This window comes from Chiloscyllium punctatum, chromosome 27 (assembly GCF_047496795.1).
Source record: "Chiloscyllium punctatum isolate Juve2018m chromosome 27, sChiPun1.3, whole genome shotgun sequence".
Classification (NCBI taxonomy): Eukaryota; Metazoa; Chordata; class Chondrichthyes; order Orectolobiformes; family Hemiscylliidae; genus Chiloscyllium; species Chiloscyllium punctatum.
This window is the reverse complement of record NC_092765.1, coordinates 7,518,088-7,531,430: the sequence shown is the minus strand read 5'-3', so window position 1 is coordinate 7,531,430 and position 13,343 is coordinate 7,518,088. Positions and strand designations below refer to the sequence as shown.

General features: G+C 41.7%; 1 protein-coding gene across 1 annotated transcript in view; it reads left to right on the top strand.

The window, feature by feature from the left end:
- LOC140453388 (discoidin, CUB and LCCL domain-containing protein 1) overlaps positions 1 to 13,343 on the top strand; it is a 133,795-nt gene that overhangs the window by 94,510 nt on the left and 25,942 nt on the right. The window contains exons 7-10 of the mRNA XM_072547996.1: positions 1,383 to 1,420; positions 5,121 to 5,321; positions 10,804 to 10,928; positions 11,065 to 11,224. Of these exons, the coding sequence (XP_072404097.1) occupies positions 1,383 to 1,420; positions 5,121 to 5,321; positions 10,804 to 10,928; positions 11,065 to 11,224 (524 nt within the window). The remainder of the gene's footprint in view (positions 1 to 1,382; positions 1,421 to 5,120; positions 5,322 to 10,803; positions 10,929 to 11,064; positions 11,225 to 13,343) is intronic.

The following is a 13,343-nucleotide window of genomic DNA, read 5'->3' as shown; positions in this document are numbered from 1 at the left end:
CTTCCCTCTTTGCACATTATCCCCTCAGCCAGTAGTCTCAGTAACAGCACGTGGTCAGGTGGGACTAGAGTTGGATGTGTAGATTGCCATAGAGAGTGGGGCGGGATCATTTGGTAAGATATGGTGAGACATGTAGTTGGACCTTACATCGAAAATCCCTCCAAAATGAATGGCGCAAATCTCATCGAGATAAAAAGCCTTGCGATTCAGCCCTTAATGGGAGAAAGTGAGGACTGCAGATGCTGGAGATCAGAGCTGAAAATGTGTTGCTAGAAAAGCGCAGCAGGTCAGGCAGCATCCAAGGAACAGGAGAATCGATGTTTCGCGCATGAGCCCTTCAGCCCTTAATGTTTTAATTACAAGAGCTGTCTTTTATCAAAAATCATAATTGCAGCATGTCCTTTCTTTGCATTAGTTTTATAGCAAAAAGCGTGGGGCAGGATTTGGTTATGAGGAGGGGTCGGGATGAATGCCCATATCCCACACTGACAGGAATTTGTCTTTCAACAGGCAGATGCTGCGGGGTGGTCAAAAAACTTTGAAAGAATATGACTTCACTTGGGGAATGAGAGGGTAGGGCAGAGGTCAATGTAAAGAGAAATATACCTCACCATTCCCACACTGAGGAAGGAGCAGGAAGCTGGCCACAGCTGTGGCAAGTTTTATTTTTGTGTGAGATTGAAAGTGCTGAGTGCCTTCATCATGAGGCAGCCTCTGTCTCCCTTCCTGAAATGGCAGACAAGTGCTGGAGGACTTCCTGTCGCTCCTCCACAAGCAAGAAGCCGCTCAGAATCCTCACTTGAGTGCGCATTAACTGCCATTCCTTGGAGAATTATGTCCAGATGACCAATTCTGACACAGTATGGGATTGAAACCTGGATTTGATTCTGCCATCGAGCTCCCAACACCAAATAAAAGATCCTGCCCACTGTAATTGCATTTTGCAGCATTTTGTGACTTAAAAATGTGCCTCCGGGACTCACTGAGGCATTTCTTTCTTAAAATGCGAACAAATTGACCTCATTCATGGGACAATACATTTAATGGAGGTTTCATTTTCATTCGTTATTGTCGGAGCCAGGGAAGGGCAAACTTAAGAAACAAAACATAAGTTGCACCGTCTGGATTGATGGAAGCTGGAACTTGAACTATGTTTGGTTGTAGTATGGAGTATTATAAATACAATTTAATATACAATATATGACCGCTTCAGCCACAATGCATAAATAGTCAGGTGCCAATCACTGGCAAGCTCCAGAAGGACTTGTGTGTCACATTTAAACTGTAAAAACATTTCCTTTAATAGTGAAATGGAGTACATTTTACTGAGGGAATCTGGTTCAATTATCGTTCTAAACCTTAAATGTCTCCATTTCTTCCAGAGGTTCATTGTCTGAGAAACGGATCGAAATCAGGAAAGGTAAAAGAACAAACTTTAATGGCACCACATTGTTCACAGAGATGGTTAAACAATCTCTATAAGTGGAACCTGAAAACTGTTACATGCACCATTATGTTTAAGATGAAGCAGTCAGTACAATTCTGCAAATGGAAGAAATTATACCATGTGAAACTTATGGCCCACAGTCAGAATGATAGTTGGTTAAAGTACTGATGTTTTTCCCCAACCAAATTCCAAATGAAACTACAGTTTTCATGGAATACATTTCCAATAATTAGTGTTGGAGTCAAAAGGGAGGATAACTTAAATTCATAAAGCATCTTTTAAAATAGAACAGTCTTGTTGTATTTTATATTACTAAACATATTTTTAGAGATAATTTCATCCCTTGAAACCAAGATATTCTTAAGGTCCTTGCATTTTGTGTTAGAGGTGAGAGTTGAAGGGATTCCTGAAAAGGAGACTGAGAAAACCAATTGTTGTAGAGACACAGGGATCCCAGATCCCCCAGAATGATCCTGTTGTACTAAAATAAGACTTGGCAATAAAGGGAAAGTGTGGGTAATGATTATTGAAACATGGTCTCCTTCCTATTGGAAAGATGCTGTGAAACTTGAAAGTGTTCAGAAAAGATTTACACGGATGTTGCCAGGGTCGGAGGGTCTGAGTTACAGGGAGAGGCTGAACAGGCTGGGGCTGTTTTCCCTGAAGCGTTGGAGGCTGAGGGATGACCTTATAGAGGTTTACAAAATTGAGGGGCATGGATAGGATAAATAGACTAAGTCTTTTCCTTGGGGTCGGAGAGTCCACAACTAGAGGGCATAGGTTTAGGGTGAGAGGGGTAAGATATAAAAGAGACCTAAGGGGCAACTTTTTCACGCAGAGGGTGGTACGGGTATGGAACGAGCTGCCAGCGGAAGTGGTGGAGGATGGTACAATTTCAACATTTAAGAGGCATTTGGATGGGTATATGAATAGAAAGGGTTTGGAGGGATATGGGCCGGGTGCTGGCAGGTGGGACTAGATTGGGTTGGGATATCTGGTCAGCATGGACGGGTTGGACCGAAGGGTCTGTTTCCATGCTGTACATCTCTATGACTCTATTCTATTGGTCTCTATGAGATAGAGTCATAGAGTCATAGAGGTGTACAGCATATACCTATGGCTCTATGACTCTATGGATGATCTGAAGGTGCCTAACAGAGTGGAAGATTCCCCTTGTAGGAGAAGTTGCTGCTGGGGGACACAGTTTAGAAGTAAGGCATCTCCCATTTGCGATGAAGATGAGGATGGTTCCTTTTTCTTAGACTCTGGAACTCTCTTCCCCAGAGAGCAGTGGAAACAAGGTCATTGAACACATTGAAGGCTGAGATAAGTAGATTCTTGACCAATAACAGAGTCAAAATTAGATTCCTTACAGTGTGGGAACAGGCCCTTCAGCCCAATAAGTCCACACCAACCCTCTGAAGAGCAATCCACTCAGACCCAACTCTCTCTGATTAATACATCTAACACTATGGACAATTTAACACGGCCAATCCACCTGACCTGCACATCTTTCGATTGTGGGAGGAAACCGGACCAAACCCACGCAGACACAGGGAGAATGTGCAAACTCCACAAAGTCGCCTGAGGCTGGAATCGAACCTGGGTCCCTGGCACTGTGAGGCTGCAGTGCTAACCACTGAGCCACCTTGCCGCCCCAGCCCCAAGAATTAGGGGATAGCCAGAAATGCAGAGTTGAGGCCACAATTTTACCAGCCATGTTCTAGCTGAATGACGGCAGAGGCTAAAGAGGCCTAGTGACCTTCCTCTGCCTCTGATGTGTACATAGATAGTTTGCCTTATCAACCTGATCAGAGATGGTAAGGCACACTTCTAGAGCAGGTGGGACTTGAACCCAGGTTTCCTGGCTCAGAGGTAGGGACATTACCTCTGCATTACAAGAGTCCTCTGATGTGCATGTGTACTTGAATTTAATAGGCCACAGCTTTTAGGATGTGGAGGGGAAGGTTGTACCAGACTCTCAATTTTAATTGGCAGAAACAGCTAGCTTGCATTAATGTAGGGTTTTATCATGTATCTCAGGAATGTACCAACATATTCAATGAACTATTTTGAACTGCAGTGACTACTGTTCTCTGGGCAAGCATGACAGCCATCCACCACACAGCAAGTTTCTGTCTAACTGCATAATAGATTGTAATTTCCTGTTCCAGAATTTGTGATGCAGAGGAGTAGTGATAGAAATCCTATTGACTTATAGCAATAAATGAAGACGATATTTTTATAGTAATGGTTGGAGACTGCTACATTTAGATGAATGAAATCTAACAGACTCATTTTTAACTACATTAAAATGGGCACATTAAAATTTGTTAATGAGTTATTTAGAATATCTCTGGAATCCTGGATTCAAGTAGATGTTGTGCAATTTTTATCTGCAAGACTTACTGAATGCAATGATAGGATTAGACAGATAAATTTAGATATTATTACATCTTTTAATAAACTCAAAATACTACAGGCTATAAGTCAAGTAAATAAATTTCTTTTTAATCAATTGATAAGTGTGAAAATTATGAGCTGTAGAATCTCTGCAGGAAGTTCTCACCATGGTATTTCCGAGCCTGTGCAATGAGATGTGTACCAGGGCTAATGAAACATGATGTTTTTGTAAGATGGCTATCAATCCAGTGCCACTAGAAGGTGAAACATTTGACAAAACCCAGATTTTAATTTAATAGTCCAGTTTTAGTACATACTCATTTATTTGGGTTTTGCTGCTGAAATTAGTCTGTAGAGTGGAGAATTTTGGCAATTGTTTTTCTTTCTGATAATGTAATGTCAGAAATAAGCTTATTGAGTTAATAGATGTTTTGCAATATTTCCCATTATAAATCAAACGGCCGCATCAATTCTGACAGCGGCTGGTAACCCTGGATTATTATTCTGCTATGATTCAGCTAAATTGTAATCTGTGCCAATTTTGAGAATGTAAATATCCACATCCTGAGATTAATTAAAAAATAATTAAATTGCAACTCCAGTTACTGAAAACCTACATGAACAAATTGATTTTCCTTTGCTACTTTGCTGTGTTACTTAAGAATGAATTTGAAAAGATTTAAATGTTTTTGCGAATAAAATTCAGTTTAGCTCAATTCGCTTTTGCTAAGAAAGTCTTCTGTGTCAGGTTAGTTATTGGTACAGATAACCAGCTGTTTGCTGTGTAAGATTTAGGATCATTTGTTATTCCTTTGAAGGATTCTTTGTGTCACAATATGTCACCCTCAAGGTATAGGCGACATCAACCATTTATTGATCCACCTGATTATTGCATCTGTAGGGCCTTGGGTTTGTTTGGAGTGGCTGAGATTCCATTCGCTTTTTTGGCTGCTTATTTGATGGGTGTAAACCAGACAATCATAAGTTGAAGTTCACCCCTGACTGACTCCTTGCTGATTTGGATCCATTGATACTCTTGCCATCTACAGCCTCTGCAAATGAGTCATTATTAAGATCTGTAGCTTGACCAATGAATGTGCCACTGCCAGTGCCTGAGCTGAAAAGAGATGCTAATTCACTCCAAACAATCTGAAATTTATATTCGTCCCTTTGGAGGACACTCGAAACCGTATAGATAGGAAGAGTTTGAGCAAAAAGGAAACATACCTGTTCAGGGTCACCAATTTACCATTTGTTTCACTCTTCTTAGATTGTGATACCATCTTGAAGACTAGACATTTTAGTGCCTCATCCTCTTGGACAGAGAAGAACAACATTGGAGAGTTGCATGTCTGGTCCCCTGACAAAGCAAATATCAGCAACAATGGGTATCCCTGGGCATGGGCAGCCGACTTACCCACTGAGCGCCAGTGGCTGCAAATAGACTTGGGAGAACGGAAGAACATCACAGGTCAGTACAATATTACATAGTCAAGTTTTGGTTTCAACAAATTATGGTTGATGTTTCTCAAAGATTTTGAACATTATTGTGGGGTTGAGGTTAAAATCATGTCAGCCATGATCTTTTTTCTTGTTTGTGAAACACTTGTTTCTTGTTTGTGAGCAAAAGTTAATCCCATTCATGCTATTGAATTATGTGAACCATGTGTAGCTATTCCTGCAACCTGTTAACCATGATTTTTTTTTTTTGCTTACCTATTTCCTCCTTCTAATGAGAGAGAGTCATTTTTTGCTAAATTATGGGAAATGTTATGGTGTGTTCCTGTGCTTACCGGATTCAAAACTGCTTGATTTTAGTTTTCTTTGGACATTTGCAATTGGCATTGCAAAGAGGCATTGATCCCGCTGTGTAGGGGCTTGGGTTCAGAGTTGAAAAGGCAGTGTGCAAACTCACTATTCCATTTTTATCAGAGTTAAAGAGCCCATTTAAATTATACATTAATCTATAATAGCGTGCATTCAAATTTGCTTGAAAATTTTAGACATTGAGTTAGGAGTATTGAATGTGCATGATAAGTAGTTTGCAATCGTTCTGAATTGGTAAGACCAAGTTCTGCATTCAGCACCAAGACACCATCTGTTTCACTGTTGCTCAGCACCTCAATCAGTCCCAGAATATAACCTTGCCTGTAGATTGGACCCTCATTTCACAAATATGCTTCAGACACTTCTGTTTCAGAAACCAATCTTCATTGCTGCTTTTGTGTATTTCTGTTTGTTATTTTCTTATTGAATGCTTTATAATAGAATTCCATTTTCAAGTTCTGCTTAGTAGAAGTATCTTCATAGAAGAACCCAAGCCCCTCCTCAGTGGGATCAACACCTCTTCGCAATGCCAATTGCAAATGTCCAAAGAAAACTAAAATCAAGCATATTGAATCCAGTAAGCACAGGAACACACCATTACATTTCATGAGAAGCAGGAAATAGAATTCCATTTTCAATTTCTGCTTAATAGAAGTATCTTTCATGTCCTTCCTGATTTACTTTCTGTGAGGATACTTCAGTGTGGTTTGAAAAAGGAAGGAGAAAACAGGACCTGGTTAGCCCAACAGAAGAACACAAGAAATGGGAACATAAGAACAAGGAGCAGGAGTCGGCCGCCTGGCCCTTCGAGCCTGCCTCGTTATTCAATAAGATCATGGCTGATCTTTTTGTGGCCCCAGCTCCACTTACCCACCCACTCACCATAACCTTTAATTCCTTTACTGTTCAAAAATCAATCTATCTTTGCCCTAACATCAGTGACAGGTAAAATGAGAGGGTCCACTTTTAAGGATATGATAATTGGGCACTTTGAAAATATCAATTAAAAATATCAACATGGATTTATGAAATGGAATCATGTTTGACAAACCTATTGGAGTGTTTTGAGGATGTAACTTTCAGAATAAGTAATGGAGATGTGATGTCAATGGGTTCTCAGAAAGCTTTTGATAAAGTTCCACATAAGAGGTTGGTGCTGAAAATTAAATCAGAATGGGATTGGTGGCTATATACAGACATGTTTTGAGAATTGGTTAGCAGACAGGAAACAAAGTGTGGAAATAGATTTTTTTCTGGAGTGGAGTACCACTGGGGTTAGTGCTTGGGTTGCAGCTATTCACAAGACACAACAACAATTTGGATGAGGAATTCAGATGTAAAGTTTCCAATTTTACAGATGAAACTAAACTAAATGGGATTGTGAGTGGTGAGGAGGCTTCAAACTATTTAGACAAGTTGAAAAGGCAAATATATGGCAGATGAAGTGTCAGGGTGAAATTATCAACTTCAGTAATGGCAAAATATTCTTCAAATGGTGATAGGTTAGGAGACGTACATACCCAAAGAGACTTCGATGTTCGTCAGTCATTGAAAGTCTGTGTGCAGGTTCAACCAAGCATTTAAAAAGACATGTAGTAGGTTGTCTTGCAGTGGAAGAAGACTTGAGTTTTGGAACTGGGTTGTCTTACTGGAGCTGTAGAGGGCCTTAATGAGACCAAGCCCAGAGTATTGTGTGCAGTTTGGATCTTTTTTTCTGAGAAAGGATATACTTGCCACTGAGGACCTGCACACTGATCCTGGGGCACGTTTTTTTAAGATGAGAGGGGAAAGATTTAAAAGGGACCTGAGAGGCAATCTTTTCACGCAGAGAGTTCTTATGTGAAATGATCTGCAGCTACAGTTACAATATTTAAAGGACATTGGGGCAGGTACGTAAATAGGAAAGGTTTAGGGGGATATGGCCCAAATGTAAGCAAGTGGGACTAGTTTAGTTCAGGAAACTTGGTTGGCATGAATGTGTTTGACCAAAAGGTCTATTTCCGTACTGTATGACTCTAAAACTATGACTGGGCATGTATTGCCTGGCATTTAGAAGCATAAGAGGGGATCTCGCTGAACCATATAAAATTCTGACAGGGCTGGATGCGGGGATGATTTTTCCCCAGGCTGGCGAGTTCTAGGACATAGGCCATAACCTCAGGACACAGGATTGAACATTTAGAACAAAGATGAAAAGATTTTTTTTCACTCTGAAGTTGGAATTCTCTACCACAGAAAGCTGTGGAGTCCGCAACTGAATATGTGTAAGAAAGATGGCACAGTGGCTCAGTGGTTAGCACTGCTGCCTCACAGCGCCAAGGACCCGGATTCGATTCCTGCTTCGGGCAACTGTCTGTGTGGAGTTTGCACATTTTCCCAGTGTCTGCGTGGGTTTCCTCCCACAATCCAAAGATGTGCAGGTCAGGTGAATTGGCCAGGATAAATTGCCCATAGTGCTAGGTGCATTAGTCAGAGGTAAATATAGTGTAGGTCTGGGTGGGTTACTCTTCTGTACAGAGAACAGCCAGGGAATTCCTAGAGGCATGGCACTCATCCACAGATTCTATCAACAAACACATCGACCTGGACCCAATATACCGGCCACTGCAGCGGACAGCTGGAACTGACAACTGGAAGTGGCAGAGACAAACCACTATAAATGCCGGTGGGAACATCATAGAAGCGCTTCACAGGAGGCTCCCAAGCACTGAGGATGTCACCTAGACAGGGGACGAAACGTCTGCAACACAAATTCCCAGCTCGGCGAATAGAACCACAACAACGAGCATCCGAGCTAGAAATCTTCTCCCAAACTTTGAAATTAGATTAGATTCCCTACAGTATGGAAACAGGCCCTTTGGCCCAACAAGTCCACACTGACCCATCTCCTTCTGTCTAATGCACCTAACACTATGGGCAATTTAGCATGGCCATTTCACCTGACCCACACATCTTTGGACTGTGGGAGGAAACCCATGCGGAAACTGGGCGAATGTGCAAACTCCACACAGACAGTGGCCCGAGGCTGGAATCGAACCTGGGACCCTCATGCTGTGAGGCAGGTTGTGAGAAGCTAAAGCCATCAGGGGGTATGGGGAGAGAGCAGGAGTATGACATTGAGATAGAGGATCAGTCATGCTCATACCGAGGGCAGAGCAGGCTCAATCAGCCAAATGGCCGACACCTTTTTTTCAGCGTTCTGCTTCTGGGTGCTGGCCAAAGTATGCTTACCACAAATCTTTACAATAAATGTTGGAGTATTCATAGTTTAAGGTCAGAAAGAGGACAATATCCATTGGAATGTATCACAGTCAGCTCTGGCTGAAAATAGACAGCACATTCAATAATTTCAACAGTTTAATTTGTTGCACTCTCTTCCTTGCGGTGTGCTGAACTGATTTTATCCACTAATTGGACCAAGGCTTACAGGCTATTAGCAGCAAAGCATACAGCAGCATGGTACATGGGGTTGATAACCAGGGGAAAAACAATGGTCCACCTTCCAAATAGCATTAATCAGACTTGTGACTTCATTGAGAGTGTGGAAATTTTAACAACCGACAGTCATTCCTTCAAACTATTGCTCCCCTGAGAGAATTGTTATGAGGTGGGGAGAGGATTGACAATGGAATGCCATTTTTTTGGGAAAAGATCAGTGACACAAAAACAGAGCCAACAGGCACTTGTAACCAGTTTAGTTTGAGGTAATTAATTTGAACTGAGTTTGGAGATTACTTACAGCAAAGTAAATTGATGACCTTCAACATCCCAAAGATTGGGTTGGCCATGGGTCAGCTGGGAGCACCCTGGCCTCTCAAACTTCAAGGCTATGGATTCAATGCCCCTCCAGAGACATGAGCACAAGAATCTAACTCTAGTGCAATACCAAAGGAGTGCTGAATTCTCTGAGGTGCAACCCTTTAAATGAAATGTTAAACTAAGACCATGTTTGCTCCTGTTCCAGTGGATATTAGATTAGATTCCCTACAGTATGGAAACAGGCCCTTTGGCCCAACAAGTCCACACTGACCCATCTCCTTCTGTCTAATGCACCTAACACTATGGGCAATTTAGCATGGCCATTTCACCTGACCCACACATCTTTGGACTGTGGGAGGAAACCCATGCGGAAACTGGGCGAATGTGCAAACTCCACACAGACAGTCGCCCGAGGCTGGAATCGAACCTGGGACCCTCATGCTGTGAGGCAGGTTGTGAGAAGCTAAAGCCTTACGCAAAAGTGAGGACTGCAGGTGCTGGAGATTAGAGTCGAGAGTATGGAGCTGGAAAAGCATAGCAGGTCAGGCAGCATCCGAGAAGCAGGAGAATCGATGTTTCGGGAAAAAAGCCCTTCATCAGGAATGGGGCTGGGGGCCGAGGGGGTGGTGAGATAAGTGGGAGGGGGTGGGACTGGGGGGAGGTAGCTGACAGTACATTGGTAGGTGGAGGTAGGGTAAAGATGATAGGTCAGAGAGGAGAGTGGACCGGTTAATGGGAAGAAAGTTGGACAGGTAGGACAGTTCATGAGGGTGGTGCTAAATTGGAAGGTTGGAACTGGGATAAGATGGTGGGGGGGGGAAGGAAAATGAGCAAACTGGTGAAATCCACATTGATGCTGTGGGTTTGGAGGGTCCCGAGATGGAAGATGAGGTGTTCTTCCTCCACGCATCGCATGGTAAGGAAGTGGTGATGGAGAAGGCCCAGGACCTGCATGTCCTTGGCAGAGTGGGAGGGGAAGTTGAAGTGTTAATGGGAATTAATGAGATCCCATAGACCATTTTGAAGAAGAGAGCAGAAGTTATCCTGGCCAATATTAATCTCTCAGTATCATAAAAACAAATTTGTCTGATCATTATCACATCACTCTGTGGGGCTTCATTGTACATTAATTATCTGTGTGTTGTTCTTTCTAACATTGAACACATTTGAAAGGTACTTTGTCAGTCATAGAGCATTTTGCCATGTCCTGTGATTGTGAAATGTAACTCTTCTTATAAATAAGGACATTGAGTAAACTCAATTTTGACGATGAATATTTCAAAACATACAAGTAAATACAATTTTCTGGTGTATTATGTCCTGTCACCTGTGTAAATGACTGTGTTTTGCAACATCTATAACTTCAGGGATTGTGACCAAAGGCAGCATGACAAATGGGTATAACTTCTATGTGAAAACATATAAGATTACCTACAGCAGAGATGGGAAAACATGGAGAATCTATAAGACTAGGAACAACAAGGAAGGCAAGGTAATTCTCAATCAAACTTTAACACTGATGCTTGATAATTGAATGCTGCATTATAGACCTCCAGAACATCCTCCTGAGGGTCCACCTACCTTTCTGTTCTGTGTTGTATTGTTACCTTTCTCTTTTCAATCAAAAGATTTTTCAAGGCAACATGAATGACCGTCAATCGGTTCGCAACAATTTTATCCCAACTTTCGTGGGGCGGTACATTCGAATTAGGCCCCAGACCTGGTACCAAAGAATAGCTTTGAAGGTGGAGCTGATTGGTTGCAAGGTCTCACAAAGAATCCGGTTTGGTAAAGATCCTGCTTTTCATCTTTTTTGCTTTCTTTGTCGTGATGTGGGGAAGAGGTTTGCGTGTGGTGATGGTGTACATCAATGTTAGTTATTCATATTGGTTGAGTATGATGTCAGCCCCAAATCAATAACTCAGAGGTTGCAGTTCCAAAATCCACACAGAAACTCCAAAACTGTCCTCTATAAACAAAAAAAACTAAAAGAATTATGGATGCTGGAAATCAGAAACCAAAACAGAAATTACTGGAACAGCTCAGCAGGTCTGACAACATCTGTGGAGAGAAATCAGAGTTAACATTTCAGATCCAGTGACCCTTCTGTTAAGGGTATGTTAAGTTTAAGAGTCACGGGACCGGAGGTCTTAGCTCAGCTTTCTGTCCACAGATGCTTCTAGACATGCTGTGTTTTTCCAGCAATTTCTGTTTTTGAAACTATCTTCTGTAGTCTTTTCAGAAGTGAATGAGCAGTAGTATAACCATTGTCAGAGTGTAAAATTTTAACCAAAATCACACAATGTCAATCAGGCGGAGAAATCATCTTCTAACTACCTGCCCTGGACAACATACCAAACCTTGATTCTGAGTCATTAAGTCATAGAGACGTACAGCATGGAAACAAACCCTTTGGTCCAACTCTAAAATGCCAACCAGATGTCCTAAATTAATCTAGTCCCATTTGCCAGCACTTGGCCCATATCCCTTACCATTCATGTACCCATCCAGACACCTTTTCACTCACCATGTCATCTCTGGCTTTGTCTCTCTTCCTCCTTTTTAAAGTGTTGTTGTTTTGATCTTTCCTCCCCCACAGTTCCAAAACAATACAACAGCTTATAAAACAGTAATTGCTGCTCCTGGAATTTGAGGAAATCTGCTCCAACATCTAAAATACCTCAAAAAAGGAGCAGCTCTTATAGCCAATTTTTTCCCATTCTCCAGGCCATCTCTGAAGTGAACTTAGGTATCGGGCATGAGGTGGGTCTGAGTGGGATGCTCTTCAGAGGGTCAGTGTGGACTTGATGGGCTGAATGGCCTACTTCCACACTGTAGGGATTTTAATATTGTCCATCATAAATTTTAACAACATACCTTGTGAATAACTATTTGCCCTGATTTGTGGACGGTCAAACTATGAGAATAAAAAAAGCACTGACCTAAGGAAAGTTGTTCAGATCAACAAAGCTAATGTAGGAGAGAGAGAGAGAGAGGAAATGAAGATTTAAAAATTTAGACTAGAAGGAAGTCTCTAGATGCGTTAAAAACATGCAACTGAAAAGACTGCAGTGGATGAAACTGTGCGGAATGTTTGTCCACTCTGAACTGGATAATTATTACAAACAGAGAAATAGGCCATCATTTTTCAAACCACCGATGTGAGATAATGTAATATAAATTGCATAAGGTTTTGATTACTGTGTTTGAAACACAAATAAACAGCTACGTATAAATTGAAGAAGGATGTGGCTTTTAACATGATGTCATTGTCTCAGAGATCACATGGTACATCCAAATCCTTCCTAAGCTGATTATTTCATTATGAGATTGGATCACTCCCCTTGAAGGGAAAAATGTTCTCCTACATTTCTCGAAAATTATAAATGGAACTGGGGACTGAATGGTGCAGTGAGTTAACACTGGCCTTTGCCTTTGAACAACTAGATTTGAAGCTAGCCATATTATCGGTACAAAGATCTGCTGTCTTCTGTAGTTGTGTGATCCCATGTGAAATGATTCTGGACTGTCTTAATCCCAGTTGCTGGAGATTTTCCATAAACCACCATAAACTTGCCCATAATCCAAGAATAACTGTGATTGTCTTGATGGCCTTACTCATAAGGTTTGGTGTGGAGAATGGAAAAAATATTGCACTGATGCTGTTTGTGTGCATTTCGAGAGTTGAGTATGTTATTGATTGGAGGAGCCTTCTTGCTTTTTCTTGCTTTTTCTTGGGAAGCCCCTCGAGATGGAGGATGAATTCCTTCCCCTCCGGAGTTGTAGGGCCTGAGGTGACTGAGCAGTCCTTTGCTGGATCCTTTGGATAGTGAGGAAGGAGGAAGTAAATGGGCAGGTGTTACACTGGAGGTTGCCGGGGAAGGTGCCATGGGGCTATGGGAAGGTA